Raw genomic sequence first — 19051 nt, 5'->3', positions numbered from 1 at the left:
ACTTCACCTAAAGTGATTTTATTTTAAACTGTCAATTTAGTACTGCGTATAATCCATCAAAACTGTGGGATTATGTTTAGTCTCAGACTATATCGTTTAATCAATCCAAATTCCGTTTAGTCTTTGCTTTAGTTCCAAACTAAATTTTAGTCACGGACTACATTTAGTCCCAAACTAAAAAAAAAATTCTGCAATCGGATTTTACGTTTAAGGCTCTACGCTATGCATATACCCGGTATATGGCTTACGATTTTTCGTTTTTGAAGTGCATTTTGGACTTTGAAAAATGGCTCGATCTCTGTATGTATGCGTCTCAGGTAGAGCTATGGAGGTGACATCTTCGAATTTTGAAAAAGTGAAAAATTTGACTTTAATTAATTAAAAACTGAAATTCCCGTTTTTCGTTTTTAAAGAATATGAAGCAACCTACGAAGTTAAAAAAAATACCAACATGTGGAGAATTAAAACCTCTATGGAGGTGACATTTTTGTTTTTGTCATTATGCTATAATTTTGAAGTTATCAATAAAAAAACAAATCAAAAATAGGCAACCAACAGTACAACTAACGCACTGACGTTCCGCCCAATTGTAATAAACTGCTTTCGGTAAAAGCAAGTAAAGACCCAACTGGTCGATCTCGGCAACAAACATCGAAGGTACTTGTAGCAAGCGTATTGAGAAATAATATTTTTTTATCTCTGATACAGGATTCGGCGCAACATTTGTGGTCACCCCCTAAATTGTCTTAGAGGTAAAATTTTAAAAATTCACATGTGCTAATAGATAGTCAAAGAAACTCTAGGAGATGACTCAAAAACTTGTTCTTTATTACGGATAGTTTTGGCGTCGCGACGCCTTAAATGTGTAATTTTTATCTATTTGTTGAGGGTTTTTGGAACCATTCAATATACAGGGTGATTTTTTTAAAACGGCAGGTGTTGTAGAATTTTTATTTATGAACCGATTTCAAAAATTTAAAAATTAAATTAAATGGTTTTTAATTTACTACAAACTGATGATTTTAAAATTTTTCTAAATGTCTTAGTTTCTTTTGGGCGATACTCAACTTTCTTATTTTAAATTGGAACCCATATTTTTTTTCATAATTTGAAAGATATTAATTTTCTTGATTCAGAAATGTGTAATATGTTCTACTTTTACCAAAAATATTTTTAAAAAAATTATCAAAATTAAAAAAAAATAAGCAATAAAAGTTAATAAAATATAGGTCCATGGTGTCAAATAAAAGAATGCCGTTATTGTAATGTCAAAAAGCAGCAAATAACAGAAAGGATCGGCATTTTTTTTGAAATTATTAATAACAAAAGACAATAATAATTACAAATCAGAAAAAACAACTACCTAATTTAATTAAAATACTGTTGAAACGCCATCCCGTTTTTTTCATTGCACAATTGACACCCACGAGAAATGCATTGTGCATTGTAAGGTGTAGCCTCATCTTGTTGAAAGAAAACTTGTTCTTTCTGTTATTTGCTGCTTTTTGACATTACAATAACGATATTGTGTTATTTGACACCACGCACCTATTTTATTAACTTTTATTGCCAAAATTTTTTCATTGTTGATATTTTTTTTTTAATATTTTTTGTAAAAGTAGAACAAATTACACATTTCTGAATCAAGAAAATTAATATCTTCCAAATTATGAAAAAAAATATGGGTTCCAATTTAAAATAAGAAAGTTGAGTATCGCCCAAAAGATACTAAGACATTTAGAAAAATTTTAAAATCATCAGTTTATAGGAATTTAAAAACCATTTAATTTGTTTTTAAAATTTTTGAAATCGGTTCATAAATAAAAATTCTACAACGCCTGCCGTTTTTAAAAAATCACCTTGTATACACTTTTTTAATATAAATGTGTTAAAAATATTTTAATTGTCTTTTTTGATTGTACGCAAATTGTGTGTAAAATTGTGGAAAAAATGCTGTTTTATCACTTATCAGTAAGTATAGTAAGAAGTTATTTTTCAAAACTCAATAACGTGAAATTGTTTTTTTTTTTGGGTAAACCTAATAATGTGTAAATTATTGTATTGTGTAAAATTATTGTTTATTCATTGAAAAAGCTCTTGCGAAAACACTGTGTCCGAATAATTGCGGTAAAGTTGAGCTAAGTTGAACAAAGTATCGTTTTTTTTAATTCCCTGTACAAAATGATAATACATAGTTATTAAGGCAGTAAACGTTCATATTAATCCTGACATTGTAAATGATTCTTTAGGGATGGTAGGGGGGATCTATTATTTTCAAAATCTCTGCTTACACGTTATTTTTTATTAATTAGAAGTGGAGATCAAGCAGACATAAGAGGTTTTAATCTCATGTATCTTCACGGCATTCGTTGAATTTTATTTTAAGGTTTAATACAAACAAGTTGATTTTAAAGAAGAAAACACAGAATTTACTTTGCTTTTTTAAACTAATTGTCAGTGTACAGAATTGGATTTGTTCGTTTGTTTGTACTAGTTGCGCGATAATTGCCACACTGCTCGAAGCAACTTAGTTCTGATGCTAAACAACGACAAACCTAATATTAACAATTTTTTTATTGCTGTTTTAGGCTATATATAACCGAAATTGCAGAGAAAAAAGCTCGGATAACCTAAAACAAACAAAGTGCAGGTTTCCACTGAGTCTACTCCGACTGTCTGGTTTCGGATGCTTCCAAAACGTTTTTCTCTGTTTCAACTAGAAATAATTGTAAAAAACGTTGATTCTACGATACTTACTTCTTGCAATTTCAGTACTGTCTGAATCGAACACTCTTATAATGGCCAAAACTCTTTCTTCAATCGTTCCAGGCTTAAAACTTGAACAGAACCCTTTTCCATTTTTTTAAGGTTGCTCTTGAGTAGAGCTGCACCTTTAAGGTACTCTTTTTTAGGGAGTCCCATTTACTCCTCAAATTTTTTTTAGATCTGTCGGTTTCTAATTTATTATTATTCATCACCGTCAATTTATCCCAAGCTTCTTCTTTTTGACCGTTTGTTACGCAGTGAGTTATTTGACATTCTAAAAATTAATTAGAAGTGTTTAATAAACTTATAATTCATAATTACATAAAATAAAAGAACAACTTACCAAGCTTGTTTTTGTGTTGCTTCACCAAATACATTAATAATTCGGTTTCTCCAAATGAAAAATTTGAAGAGCGTTTACGTTTTTTTATTTTAAACCTTTTTTGAATTTGTTTTAAAACACATTTCAAAAACTGAAATACTGAAATATGTCAATTATGGCCGGTCGGCCGAATAAGAAATACCCATGGTTATACCCAAGTTTATCTATTCTACGAACTAACCACTGATGGTAAAACCCATTTTTCCTAATTTGTATCTTAAACATTCCCAAGTTGCTATGGAAACAAAGCTATTCTAACATTCCGTATCGAAATGGATATTCTAGCACTGAAAACGAATGCGAAAATAGCGAAAATAGCTCTGTTACAAGAACAAATTAGGAAAAATAATATAAAAACCTCGTTTATAAGGCCATTTAGGCACTCATCCATTATAAAACTCGCGGCTTTGCCGCTCGTTTTATAAACTTGGATTCGTGCCTAAAAAATTGCCTTATGAAACTCGGTGTTTTAATATACTATTCTGTGCTTATCTGGAGAATCATGCTATTCTCAACTTATTCCTGGCCCTAAGGGCCGCTTTTACAAATCAGGTATAAACTCTGTATAAGCTCGGGGTAGTTATCCTAGGCGTAATTTTATACCGCTGGTTATTCCTGGTATAAATGATGACCAATTTTACAAGTACTTTTTCGGTCTAGGTTAGCTATACCGGAGATAAGCGAAATTGGTAACACTGGAAACAAAATTCCCCAAGTTTTATTTAATTTTGTTTGTCAAATGAACGGGACAAAGACGGTTTACGTTGTGGTTTGCAATTATTAAAATCCCAAAATGTTGATAATGTTGATAAATGTTGATTCGGATGATGATGAGGAAATTGTCGAACAACTTTTATAAGTACGAGGCTCTAAATGGTTTGTAGATTGATTTTTACGTATGTATTTATAAGAAAAATTAGTTATCGAAAATGATAAAATATTTGAAGGTTCCGTTTAAGTACATTTGGAAATTCGTTAAGATTAATTGAAAATAGAATTCGTTCGACAACTAATCGTATTCACGTGATGCGACTGGAACCATGATCCTAATATGTAATAGCAGACTTTTGTAGCTTCAGTGAATCTATTAGACGTAAATAATTATTAATTAACACTGTTCGATAAATTGAAATTAATTTTGAGTGCTTTTTTTGAAAATTTTGAAATCTAAGCAAAGTACTAAACAACACCTTTGTCTCAAAAACTTCGTATCACGTATAATTTTTTTGTTATGTCAAATTAAAAAAGTATAAAAAATATAGAAAAAAATATTGTTAACATATCTTTATTCAGGTTTATTTATAATGTTAGCCTATTTATGGCTATAAATATATTCTTAGTTTCCTCCTTTTTTAGAACTTTTCAGATATTATTTATCAATCCAAGATTATTTAGAATTCAACAAGTTTTCTAACTTCCACTTCACTAAATTTATTTATTTTATTATTCTTTAAATTTAAATATGATTAATTTTTTTCCTAATTTGCAATTTCAAATCGTACATATTTTACACATTTGTACAAAACTTACTTATCATCCATCTTTTTTAAATTCGTTTACATTCTCTATTTGGAGTTTATCTTCATTTGCTTTAGATAAAGTTCCTCGAAATCTTTGAGTATTTGTATCTTAATTTTTCTAATAATTTTTGTATATTTAATTTTTTTAACTTGGTATTATTTTTGGTTTCTTTATACATTCTCTATTACATTTTTTGGATAAGTATATCAGAAAACACAAAAGTTGCAAAAAAATTAAAAATTTCTCATGCAAATCATAATTTTTTATCCGCCAATTTTGATGCAAAATTATAGAGCTTTTTGAACTTGCCACTTGTCTGAAGCACTTTGCAAAAATTTTTGAAGTGAAATATGTTAATTATGACAGGTAAACACGCATACAATTCCCACTTTTACCAGGAATAACTCACTATCCCATCGCCGGTCGACCGAATAAGAAATACCCATGGTTATACTCAAGTTTATCTATTCTACGAACTAACCACTGATTGTAAAACCCGTTTCCAGGGTTTATCTAAAGAATAATGCTATTCTCAATTTATACCTGCTTTGTAAAAGCGGCCCTAAGAAGTATAATTTTTAACGATTTTTGAATTGTTTGTCGAGACATTTTTTTCAACATAACAAATATTAGAACTTTTACATTAAATGCAAATTGTGTTTAAAATTTGCAAAGAAAACGCTGTTTTATCAAGTTAGTTTTCAAAGTTATGACGGCGTAGTGACAAACTACGTTTACACCAAATTTTCACAAGTCACTTTATTCATTTGTATGAAGGTCAATTTTGATTATCTCGGGCGTGTTTTACTTTTTGGACACTAGAAATCGGTAATTAACATCGACAAAGCGATAATTTCAAGTAAGACTTTTATTAAAATCTAACAAACCAAAGGATAGATGACATTTGTGACACAAGATGTTGACAGTTGGTTGTAAACGTAGTTCCCAATTTTGTCGTAATGAAATTGTAAACTAACTTGATAAAACAGCTTTTTTTTTCCTCAAATTTTGAATAAAATTCAATTTAAATTGACAACTAGGATATTTTAAACACACAAACTTTCACAATTAGCTAAAATTTACATTTTTAAGGCGTCGCGACGCCAAAACTATCGTTGATAAAAACAAATTTGTGCGGAAACGCAACACAAAATACATCTTCAATTTGTCATTAGATACTAAAATATTTCTAAAAAAATTGTAAATGGACATCCATTTTGCACAATTTATGAATTTTGATTACTTGGACCTCATTTTGCATGTCTGACTATTCGAGCCTATTATTGTTGTTAACTATTATTGTTAACGTGATTTCTAAACACCTAAAATTTTGCTCTCAGGTTATCGTCGTGCAGATAGGCTGGCGGCTGTAGCAGCATTTAATGGGCAGATAACAACACATATAATTGGAACAATTTGCTTGGTTTATTTGACAGAATTATTGCTAATGTCAAATTTATTTACTAAGGGGTCAATTTCAAGTCGTTTGCGAGGTCGCTATTTAGGTAGCTGTGATGTGATTGACGTTGCTCTCTCGCAAACATCTTTAGCGATGTCGCTAAATAACTTGAAATTGACCCCTAACTACATTGTCGGGTTAGGTCGTTATGTTGCTAAGCTCATTTTAATTTTTTTTAACCAAGGTGGAGAAATCTTAATTTTTCACATATTTGTCGTCAAATCTGGGATTTGAAAATTTGGGGAATGAAAATTGAAAGTTTCTTAATTTCGAAATAACAACACATAAAAGGATCCAACGCTGCACCTTTTTTGTTATCTTTTTATTAAAATTGAAAACGCATATTGTTCAAAAATGGACTTCGCCGACGACATTTGTTTGTAAGTTTTGTAGAAATAAAATTTACAAAGCGATGCTTATGAAATGTGTATTCTGAGTTGCAGTTTTAATTTGTTAGGTTATCATGAAACTCACTTTGTATAATACAACATTTTATCTAAACGCCATTTGTTGCAATTACTGTGACGTCTGCGTTTTTGTCTTTTCTTGATTAGACCACTTTGTAAAATAAATATCCAGGGAGAAATTATAGCAAACTCGTTTAAAAGTGATCCAAAGAATGTGTATTTTTTAATTAATTAGGTACAGTGAAAAAATAAACTAACTATAAGTAAGACTTTACGGCTTAATAGCTAATGTTTGCCGCCCGATTCGAAGGCGTAGCTCTTCAAGGGCTAGTGCACTATTTTTTTTTACTGTTGGGGCTTTTACGCACTGGTGACACAAAAATAAGGTTAGGGTTGGTTTGTGTACAATTAAAATGTGTGCTTTGCATTTCAAGACGCCAATAAATATTTTCCTGCGATCATCGAGTTAAGCAACGACAATTGTCGATAATTGAGTGTGTATGTGTTTTACCACGAGTGATAATGAGCCTTAACGAATTTGAACTTCAACCCAAAATACACTTTCATAATTTTTGTTGTCAAATTTTTACTTACAAGAAAACAGCTGTCAGAGTTTCGACAAATCCTTGTATACTTAAGATAGCTTCTAATCGCACGTGGAATGGCTTCTGCCATAGAAAACGTTAAACATGAAAAAGCAGTGGTAAAATTTCGCAGTCTCTACAAATTGAGAGCGTAATAACGTGAGTAGATTGTTGTGGAAAATTTGACAACTTTAACATTTAGTTCAAGTATCTACGACAGCTATGCAAATGTATTTTGAGTTGCAGTTTGAATTTGGTCAGGCTCATTATCACTCGCGGACCACGGTGTACCTTTATTTCTTTTTTAGGTTATACAAAATTGAAAGTGCTGAAAAGAATGCAAGTAAAACCCAAAAAAACAATGAAAATGTTGTGAAGCCAGTCTCTTAAATTTACCCCAAGTCCCATCTTATAGTTGAGAGTAATATTCTCGGAATATTTAATTTTCAATATGGGGGCTGCATTCATTAAGAATATCAAATATGTCTTTTTATTTAATTATAGTCAGAATTTTGTAACTTTGGTTTAACTCCGCCTACCTTTTGGGCTAATTGAATTTTAGCTGGAAGTCTGGTTCACTCTGCAAAATTTTGATAGTTCGTCGATATTTGCTAAAAGTCGGGGTAGAAATGTCCACACATTAGAAAATGAAACACCATCAAAATCGACGAAACTTTCACGATTAATTGAATTCTGGCAAAACCGCAAATCTTCTTGACATGTGTGACACTTGAGCCGTCAAATTTTAGATTATGTTGAGTAAAGGAGGCTAGCCATTTCTTGATTCGACAAATTCAAATCGTCATTTGTTCATGTGGGCGGGGTTAAACCAAAGTTATAAAATTCCGACTATAATTCCAGTCGTACCATTTCACTTCATGTAGAGCCTCTAAAATTTCCACAGACTTTGAAAAAGTAAAAACGCACTTTCATTCAAATTTACGATATTTTCAATTTCTTGTCCACTCATGACGAATCCTATAAGCGTAAGAAAATTCACAAGACCTAAAGTTAACAAACGAAAATACTGTACAAAAACGGATCCTTCAAACTGAAGATAACTTGTTAGAAAGAGTAACAAAATCAGTTTGAACTTACTGCGAAGTAAAATAGGCCAATATTGGCCACTTGAATAGTACCGATAATTAGAAGAGGAAAAGCAAAGATCCCTGCTCGACATAAAGCTGCACGAATGTATCTAAAAAAGTTGTATAAAATGTATGAACACCGTGTTTTAAAAATATTTTTTTATCTAGTCTCCTATGATTTTCCGTGCAAATAAAAAATGCCGCTTAACGACTATAATGATTGGAAGGTTGGTTACATAACCTTAAAATACTTTTCAAAAATTATTAGGTAGACACTGATCTAGGACTGAAGGGATAAAGCTGACTCAAGTTTTGCTTAATTTGGCTCTTCGTTGTTTAAATTCTTTCCCTATTGCAACACAGTGCCAGCGACACAAAAAGAAATTACATTCCAAACGCAACTAGATAAAAATTTTGAAACACGTTGTACTTTTACTTGTAAAGTTGTATATGATGGGTGATAAGCTGATGTAGTTTCTTAGTAATGACTTTATGGTAGTTGACATCTTTAGAACATTTTTCGCTAGAGTTTAAGGTGCGTATGTAATACATCATCATTTTCATTTGTAACTTTCCTTCACAAACGAAGTAAAAGATTGTAAAAACAGGCGTAGATATGCCAATATACGTTAATATAGGTACAAATATTATTAAGAGAAGTCTAGTTATGATTCCACTCTACAAAACTTAAGGAAGTTAAAATTCGATTGAATTTCTTATGTTACCAATTTCCCAAAACACCTGTAAATCATAGGTAAAATGTATATAATTTCGTAGTCGTCGTCTGTTGGTATGCAAAATCCAAAAGTTTCTAAAAGTCCACATAAAAGAGCCACAATCATAAAGTGTTATAAAAAAAGCCGTCTTCTTGACCTCTTCCTGTATTATCGAGTTTGATTCTTCAAATTTCCAAATTTGTATTTTTGGTAAATGACTTTTCACAATGCTTTCTGCTAATGGTTGATATAAGGAACAGACTGTTACCTATAATTGAATGTCTTAGAAATACATTTTACTGTTGGGGCGAACTTTTACATGGAAAACGCCAGTGTACGTTGTACTGTAACGAACGAGATAGTTCAAGTCAAATTTTTCCAAAAATAAATAAGCTTGGACCAAAGACAACACAACGAAAAATCTTCTTACAAAAAACATTAGGTATCTTACAGCTTTTTTTTTTGAAATATATCGATTGTTAAGAACTTGCATATTTTCATATGGTCAGTGTCTGGAAAAAATGTTGTTTTGTATGCTTTCTTAGGAGTTTTCGAGCATACCGTTCATGGTGTGTGTGACAAGCTCGAAAACCTTACAATGACTGTTAGTTTTGACTGTTAAGTTTTTAGGTTAAAGATGGGTCATCGCTGATGGATTTCTAATAATATTTTAATGTACATATGAAACTATTTTAAATGTCTTTCTAATAATTTTCTAAAAACAATATTAGAATAAATATTTGATTAATTGTGTTTGGGAAAATGTCGTCATTATTGTAATTTATTTAAAAACATCTGCACCGCGATATTTCAATTCCTACATTGAAAGAAATAATTTAGATATAGATTAATATGTATAATTTTTAACATCGTTATTGTAGGCGGAACAGAGACCTCTAAGAATTACTATAGTGGACACTGAATCTTGGACAGTACTTTCGTGTCATTTTAAAAAGTCTCGATGTAATCCTAGCTTTATTGTCATTATCATTGACGTTAATACAAAAGTCAAACAAATTTTGAAAACAGTTTGCGATATGCCATCAACAATTGATGCTCCACCACAAGGAAGCGAGAATTGGTTTTGCGCTACAACACTTGGCCACGGGCGAAGAGTTTTGCAGCAGAGTTGTTTTATTATTGCTAAAATGTCAAAATGACAATTAAATCAAAATTTAAAAGTTTGGTTATAAACAAACGTCCTCAGTAAAGCCCGGTTTAGAAATTATGACAATCAAATGACAATTCTGTCCAAGATTCAGTGTCTTCAGCTAAAATAGTACATCATGAAACGCGTTTCATAATGAACATTTTGCCGCACGCACGTTTTTAGGACAAGACGAGTAGCAAGTAGTAAGTGCGGCAAAATGCATTATGAACAAGTATCATACGCTATTTTTTCTATTTTGCCTTATTTTAAACGAAAAAACTTGATTTCGAAATCTAGGGAATTTTAGGATAGTTGGCATTTGCAAAATGTTCGGGAAAAAATTCGAAGTAGCCAAATCCAATTTCAGTTAGTTTGACAGATGTGACGTTTTGAGGTTATCGGAGCGCAAAGGAGCCAAGAGAGCGAAGATGTTGATCATGATCATAATGGTTCTCTTGCATCCAAAGAGTTTTTCTCCGATGAATTATTAAGCCAAGTACAACAAGAAATAATAGTGTGTTGATCGATTTATCATGGTTTATCAAAACCAAAATCTAAATTGTCAACGTTGAAGGGCAGGTTGACGGTTTGTCTGCTACAAACCTAAGAAAAATACATGCTCCTGGAGATATTGGCACGGAATTGGTCCATTACGATACCGAAATACGCTCAAACGCGTATCGAAATATCTTCATTATGAACGCGAAATAGAAAAAAAATATTTTTTCTTCAAACGTCACAAAAAGTCATTTTTTTTAGTCGTTTTTAGGCAGTAAAGTATGCAATTTTGTTATAAGTAATGAAAGACGCTCGTTGACATGGAAATTCTTTTGCTGCCTAGGCAGAAAAAGTACTTTGTGTGACGGGTACTATTTGAGACTTACATTTTGCACTTGCACGATCTTAACTTTGAAACTCTTTTAAACCAATATTTTTCACAGTAAATGTAATCAATGACACTACATGCATAGCCATCCATGTTTATAATTCAATTTGCGTTCACTCATTGTCGGTCGTGGAAGTGAATCTAACGTTTGGAGAAAAAGTTGTGTTTGTTATTTGGCAGCTACTGCAATTTAATTGCTCGAAAAAAGTACCACTTTTTTGCCGTATAACAAAATCTACTATTATTCGATAGTTATCATACGTTTCCTAAAGTGAGCTGTCTATAATTGTTTGCTAAGAAATTGCATTTTTTTTGGACTCTTCATGACAATGTGTTATCCTAGTTCTACCATTCAGATACTTTTTAATTAAATTTATAAAATAATAGTTTTAGTGTTTGGTGTGCCCAGTATTAGATAAAATGTAACTCATTTTTCCATAGTCGACTTAGGATTGCCCATTATTGGATGACGACATTTTTCGAGTCGTTTTGAAGTTTTTAGTTTTATTTTTGTTAACTTTTATAACAAAAATTAACATTTAACATATATTTAACACTGTATCTAATTTGAAATGGTGAAGTGTACACTGGATTGCAATAAATTTGCATACACTTAAAATATCAAGTAGTAGAATTTGATGATTTTTTAGCTAAGTGGCTGTGGGTTTTCTTAGATTAGGTTAAGTCAAACTGACAAATGTTGTCACTATCATCATTCTTGGGATTTTTATTAATTTTTAAATCTGTCAGTGACAAAATAAAGGCAAACTCAATCTAGCAAAAAATGGGTTTACGCAAATGTATTGAAATCCAGTGTACTTTGGGCACCCCGTACACTAAAACTACCCAATAGACATCATGTAAGGTCAATGAAATCGATGAACTGTCGTTCGATCAGACGATGCAATTCAGCGATAGAAATTGCAACGTCGTTATTTGAGGGGGTTTATCGGCTTCTTGACCAATGGAGTTTTGTAAAACGATAGTGAGTGGATAATTGGTGGCGAAGTTGGTTGTTGGTGTCGGGGTTGGTGGTTGGTGTCGGGGGTGCCCAGAAGGCTAAGCGCCAGATCGACACGAGAATACCCGCAATAATGTAAGTAGGTTAAGAAGTTAAATAATCTAGTCAAACGAAACTAAGCGTCTAAATATATTTCACTCCCCGAGCTTACATTTGTTTGATTTCAACTGTTTTACGTGAACCTTCGGTGTTATTTGTTGACTTATGGAGATTAAACAAAATTAGGTTACTCGCACGTGGATTTCTTTCTTCTAACTGTACGGTAGTTTCTTCATCGGATAGTTTCTTTCAATTTCAGCTTTCAAAGTTTTTTATCACCATCGATCTCATCTTTTAAAGTCTTGAATGTTGAGACAATGTCACATTTACAGCTATAGAAATGTATTTTACTATTACCTGACCGGATACATTGTAGCTCCATGCGAGAGAGCTCAATGCAGACATCATGAATTTCCTCACGGCATATATCACAAGTTATACAGTCAGCTTGTTTGGCGTCCTTATTTCACATTGCACATATAGTCATTTTGAACACGTGGATCTTCGACGCAACGCATAAGGTTAGTTCCTTAAACATAGAGAAAGTTGAAGATTTTAGGATTAAAAAACTCTAATGGCAGATTGCGTTTTGAAGACATTTATAAAAAGCACTCTGGTTTAAATTGTTTGCGGTTTCTATAATTCTTTGCCGCAAGATTTCTACTGAATCCACTTCAGTCTCGTAAACTTGGGCATTTAAGTAACTGCACAAAAAAAGGTCCAAAGGGTTTAAATCAGAGGATCTGGGAGGCCACTGTCGAAAACCACCACGTCCTATCCAACGATTGGGATACATTCTTGACAAGTACGTTGTGACTTGTCGTTCAAAGTGGGCTGGTGCTCCATCATGCATTAAATACATACTACGTCGTGTATCCAAGCTAATATCTTCTAGTCGATCGTTCCGCAAAAAATTTTGTTGCATCCTCCTATTTAAGTGACCGGGGAAAAAGTTAGGTCCTACAGTAGTTTCAATAGGTACGTTTTATAACGTGCGGATTCTCTTCTGCCCAAAAATGCATATTGCGGAAATTAAATTTTCCATTTTTTGTAAAAGTGGCTTCATCCGTCCAAAGAAGTTTTTTACAAAATTTGGGTCGTTTTGTGCTTCTTCAAGCAGCCACAGCAAAATTGAACCCTTTTAGGGTAATCTTCTGGTTCCAAAGCTTGCACACGAGAGTAATGAAACGAATGGAGTTGTTGCTCAGTCAATGTTGTGTTGTGTATGTCAATAAGAGCTGTCAATGTTTTCCTTCACCAAAATTTGCGGTATTTGCTGTTCTGAAATAGAAAAGGAAAGTGCTTTGCCACGAGCGATTTATATCTGAATTTGGCAGAGGTAAAAGCGATAACATGAAGCTCTGACTGGTCTTATGTAGCCCTTTAAAATCTGGTTTTGTTCTGAGTGGTGGGAATCCTGGAGTTCATAGTGAAATAGCATCCAAATGAACATTTTACGGACATTTTGCTCTCATGAAACAATAATCTCATAAAACTATGTCATCGTGGATCGGAACCTTTGGTGTTTTCCAGCGTTCTAGTAAAATTTCAATATTTATTTATTGCGTTATTATTATATCACTTCAGTCACTATTACTGTGCATTGTCTATTCGTCAGTGAATGTATTTCTCGTTTTACATTGATAATAAAATTTTTCATTGCTGAAAATGGTTAAGGTTTCGAAACGAAGGGTAATAAAACAAGAAATACTTATTGTTAGTCTTTGAGAATTACCTCTACCATTTTAAAAATAGTTTCTTTTGAAATTTATTATGTAAAAATGCATTAAAAAAACATTCAATTTTAGAAGGTTTAAAGCAAATGTTCAAAGTTTCGACCATTGGCTTGAAGACACCTATTCACTCTTCTAATTTTATTTAACTGAACATCTTCTAACATCTCGGGCGTTACTGCATTAGCAGCCATTGTGATTCTTTCCAAGAGTTCTTCCCTGCTTTCTGGCACAGTGGCATAAACCATTTGCTTCGCATGTCCCCAAAAGAAAAAATCCAATGGATTGAGATCCGGCGATCGGGCCGGCCAATAAACAGGACCTGCTCTGCCGATCCATTTTTGAGGAAAATTTGTATTTAGCCATTCACGCACTGGACCGGCATGGTGAGTTGGTGCACCGTCCAACTGGAACCACATTTGGCGCAAAATATCTAGAGGTAAATCATCGAAAAAAAGTTGGAGATTGTTATTTAGGAATTCTAAAAAATTTTGGTGATTTAGTCGATTTGGAAGAATGAAAGGACCGACCAAGCGATTTCCTAAAATTCCGGCCCACATATTAACTGAAAACTTCTGCTGGTGTTTACTTGCTCTGAACACATGAGGGTTTTCAATGGACCAGTAATGATGATTATGATAATTGAAAACTCCTTCTCGCGTAAATGTTGCTTCATCAGTCCATAACACATTACGTACACTAAATTCAGGATTTTGATTCTGTTGATTCATTACCCAGTCGAATTTTGCTCCTTCATTGTTCCTTCTAATTTCTATGGATACAAAAGAAATGTGTACGTGGGTACAATATTTTTATGTATCATGTTGCCAAATTTACTCTTAGAAATTTACGCTTAGAAAACTCTGAATATGATAATGAATTTTTTTAAATATTTTTCTCAAGCTGCAGGGACCCTAATTGACAACTTACCGACACTTTGGCACGCCTGTTTTGGGACACCCTGTATATATTTTGTTCCTTATAAACTCACAAATCTCACATTTTCAGGAAGCTAACCTTATGCGAGACATGTATAGGACATCCAGTTTACCATTTTTTTAAAGTACTTTAGAATTGTTTTTTGTTGAAATTAAACGGTGCCAGACGGTGAACAGTTTATTATATAAGAAGGAACAACACGGAAAGATAATTATTCAAAGTACAGACATTGAGAGTACATTCAACTAACTTTGTTTTTATTACATACTAAAAGAAGGCCTTGCGATCCAGTCGCCAACTAATAGAAATAACTATTCTAACACTCCCCCTCGAATGGAGCGCGCGTTACAGGAACAGGAACAATACCCATTTTGTTGGTGCACTCTTCATGTTTCATTCTAGATAGTGACTTGGTCAGAATATCGGCTGGCATTTCAGAGGACGCTAAGTAGTCAATCGTGATTTGACCAGAACTCAGAACATCTCTGATAAAGTGATGGCGGATATCGATATGTTTCGACCTAGCATGAAACGTATGGTTTTTAGCCAGGAGCTGGGCACCTTGGTTATCGTTGTAAACCTTAATGGGTTCTTCAATATTGATGCCTATCTCCAGCAAAAACTTATTCACGAATAATATCTCACGAGCGACTTCAGTGAGACCCATGTATTCGGCTTCAGTAGATGAGAGGGCTACGGTTCTCTGTTTCCTTGATTCCCAAGAAATAGCAGCATCGCACATAGTGAGCACAAAGCCGGTGTAGGATCGACGATCGATATGGCAACTAGCCCAATCAGCGTCAACGAAACCCTGCAGACTCACAGACTTCTTGTGGTATACGATGCCATGAGTTTTAGTCCCTTTCAAATAGCGAAGTATTCTTTTAGCAGAAATCCAGTGTTCCCTGCGGTAACAGGTGTTGAATTGGCTCAAATAACTGACAGCATACGCGATGTCTGGTCTGGTAGCAACTGCCAAATAATTCAATGAACCAATTAATTCCCTATAAGGAATATTCTTTATTTCTTCTGATTCTTCAGCTTGATTGCCATCTTTGCTTGTTTTCTTACCGACTTCCATAGGAGTGAAAACAGGATTACAATTTTCCATTCCATACCGTCGTAACAAATCTGATATGTACCCAGATTGCGACAAAGATACACAATCATTGCTTTTGTTAATTTCAATACCAAGACAACAGTTAATGTTGCCTAAATCTTTCAGTTCGAATTCGTTCTTCAATTCCTGACGAATAAAATTTAGATCAATATTCTTCTTGTAAGCAACGATAATATCATCCACGTAAATGAGAACAAAAATTGGATCGTTTTCGTTCTTCATATGATACACACAAGGGTCGGCGGTAGTAGGCTTCAAATTCATACTAATCAATTTCTCGTGGAATTTCTTGTGCCATTGATGACCCGCTTGTTTTAATCCATAAAGAGCTTTTCGCAACTTGCACACTTTGTTGAACCCTTTGAGCGATTTCAACATTTTTCTGGCTTTCATTGAAATTTCGTCATCATTACCTCGACGGTTTACTATTTCGGTTAAAGATTCTGACAAAAGTTTCGGTACTTCCATGAACAGATCTTCTTCAATTTCTCCATTTAGATAAGCCGTCTTGATATCAAACTGACATATGTTCAAGTCCAGTTGCACTGACAGAGCAAGTAAAAGTCTTAAACAACCTAATCGAGCTACAGGAGCGTATGTATCATTGAAATCAATGCCTGGTCGTTGAGAAAATCCTCGAGCAACAACGCGTGCTTTTCTCCTTTCCAGCGTACCATCCGCGTTGTATTTGTTACGGAGAATCGTTCTACAACCGATTATGTTTGCGTTGTTGGATCGCTCGACGATATCCCATGTATCATTCTTCATTAGACATTCGACTTTGTCGATAATGGCATTTCTCCATTCTTCGGCGTTGATTCCATCTAAAGCTTCCTTCCACGATATTTCACCCATAAATCCGTAGTTCGTTTCGTCGACTTCAATACGTTCGTCTTCGTTTATGTTAGCTATTTGAATGTCAATTTTTAAGCTTTCTTCAGTCTCTGCTGTTGCAATATTTTTGGTGTGGTAAACTTTTCTTGGTCGACCTGCTTGACCAGTTCTAATTTTCTTTGGTCTACCGGGACCGTGCCGTTGATCAAGATTTTCCAGTGTTCGCTCTACGTCGGTTGATACTGGTACTCGTTCTGGTTCTATTTCTTGTTCTTGATCTTGTTATGGGATTATTTGATTCAACGATGATACGTTTTTCTCCATACTTCTTACATCTTCGATCGGAATAACCCTATATTCCTCTTCCGGAGGGTTGACATTTACAGTTTCGGTCTTGGTTTCGATAACTTGACGAAACTCCCCCTTAAAGGTATCGGTAAATTTCGTGTCGCGTGAAATTATTACCTTCTGCATCGATTCTTGATCTGTATTGCTAGTTACACATGTAATCTCTTCGGCGCATTCCTCAACATAATACAGGTCTCCTACCCTAGCAGCAACTATCAATACATTCCCGTTTCGGTTTTTTATTGTTGCACGCTTCTTTTCGAATGTGACGCTGTTACCCGAATCAACTATCTTCGATACTGACAATAAGTTCGTTCGAAGATCAGGTACGTACAAAGTGTTGTTTAATCTCATACGTCGATTTTTAGTTCCATCAGACGCTACTATCTTCACAATTCCTTTCGCACTCACGACGGTCGAAGCACTATTTGCCAGGTTTACTGAAAAGCCTTTTGCGTTGGTTAGCTGTTCAAATTTTTCGCGTTTATTGCATAGATGCGAAGTACTTCCACAGTCCAAGCACCATCTATCTCGGTCTACTCTAGTCTCGTTCACACTGTTTGCTTCTTGACTACCTGTTGCAAAAACCGAAATTTCTTCTACCATTGCAGACTTCTGTTTTTCTTTTCCATAGCACTTTGCATTACAGTCTGCGGCCTTGTGACCTACTCGCTTACAACGATGACACTTAAACTTAAATGATGAATTTTCAGTTTTTCTTGTAAATGGCTTCCTTTTTCCAATGTTTTTCGCAAACATTGCGTCATTGTCACCGTTTTGTACACGTTGTCGCCTCGTATTAGTTATCTTAACTTTTAATGTTTCTGGATCTGTTAGGACGTCCCTTGATTTGATGGCGCATCTAAAGTTTTCAAAACTGTCTGGCAAGCTATGTAAAAGCATTATTGACTGTAAATCATTGCAGACATCAATTTCTAATCCGGTTAGCTTGTTGATTACATCAAAGAATTCATTGATGTGTTGATTTACGTCTCCATTTTCTTCTAATCGAAGACACATCAATTTCTTCCACAATGATGCTTTTCTCGCCGGACCTTGCGATTCGAACATGGATTCCAATTTTGACCATATTTCTCTTGATGTAACACAATTTCTTATTTGTTTTAGTTCAGCATCACTTAAAGCCAGGTAAAGATCGGCCTTCGCCTTTTCATCTTCTTCCAACCATAATTCCAGCGCTGCGGCTTGTTGATCATTCCCTTCTTGAACTTCAGGTTTTGATTTTTGCCCGTTGACGTATGCCCACGTACGGTTTTTTGTCATGACAGCTTGTATCCTCAATTTCCAAGTATCGTAATTTTCCCGTGTTAATACTGGAATATGAGTGATGCTTCTCGCCGCCATTTCCATAGTACTTTTGTTCATACGCGTTCTCTACTATTCACAATAATTTCGAGTTCACCAGAGTTTACACAACTTTATGAAATTGTCCGCGATTTCTGGTCTGGGCCCATAACCTGTTGAAATTAAACGGTGCCAGACGGTGAATAGTTTATTATATATGAAGGAACAACACGGAAAGATAATTATTCAAAGTACAGACATTGACAGTACATTCAACTAAACTTGTTTTTATTACATACTAAAAGAAGGCCCTGCGATCCAGTCGCCAACTAATAGAAATAACTATTCTAACATTTTTTCTGTAAGTTTTAATTTTTACCATAAACTATTACCTTTTGACATTCCATTACATTTTTATTTCATGCAAATGGTTGTTTCAATGCAATCCTTGTTTAACAGGGCTAGTTAATGTTATTATTGTTATTAACATGGAATAGTTGAAAAAATCGCTTACCAAATGAAAATTAAAGTGATTTTATTTTGGGCACAAGTGACATTTCTTTGTTGTATTTTAATAAATTTAACTAATAAAGAACAACAAAAATTTCATCAAAAAACATTTTTATTTTCACAATACCTATGCAGCATTTCCCTAAAATATAACGCATTAATTTTATTAAACAATGAAATTACAAATTCTTCATCAAATGTAAAGCCGCAATTCCACTTGCTTGCTCTAGCCCAGACCAGACC

General features: G+C 33.8%; 1 protein-coding gene across 1 annotated transcript; it reads right to left on the bottom strand.

Moving 5' to 3' along the window:
- Positions 1-15007: 15007 nt before the first annotated feature.
- LOC148176376 (uncharacterized) lies at positions 15008-18700 on the bottom strand. The gene is made up of 6 exons (XM_088035072.1): positions 18691-18700; positions 18598-18627; positions 18417-18471; positions 17111-18368; positions 16972-17068; positions 15008-16923 (listed from the first exon to the last, which is right to left on the bottom strand). Exons 1-6 carry the CDS (start codon positions 18698-18700, stop codon positions 15008-15010), a joined length of 3366 nt encoding a protein of 1121 aa, XP_087891198.1.
- Between the last annotated feature and the right edge of the window lie 351 nt (positions 18701-19051).

The sequence above is a fragment of the Gnatocerus cornutus genome, chromosome 4, assembly GCF_029298725.1.
Source record: "Gnatocerus cornutus isolate USDA-ARS CGAHR chromosome 4, icGnaCorn1.1, whole genome shotgun sequence".
Taxonomy (NCBI): domain Eukaryota; kingdom Metazoa; phylum Arthropoda; class Insecta; order Coleoptera; family Tenebrionidae; genus Gnatocerus; species Gnatocerus cornutus.
Note: the sequence above shows the minus strand (reverse complement) of the source record. Positions and strands in the feature narration are given on the sequence as shown.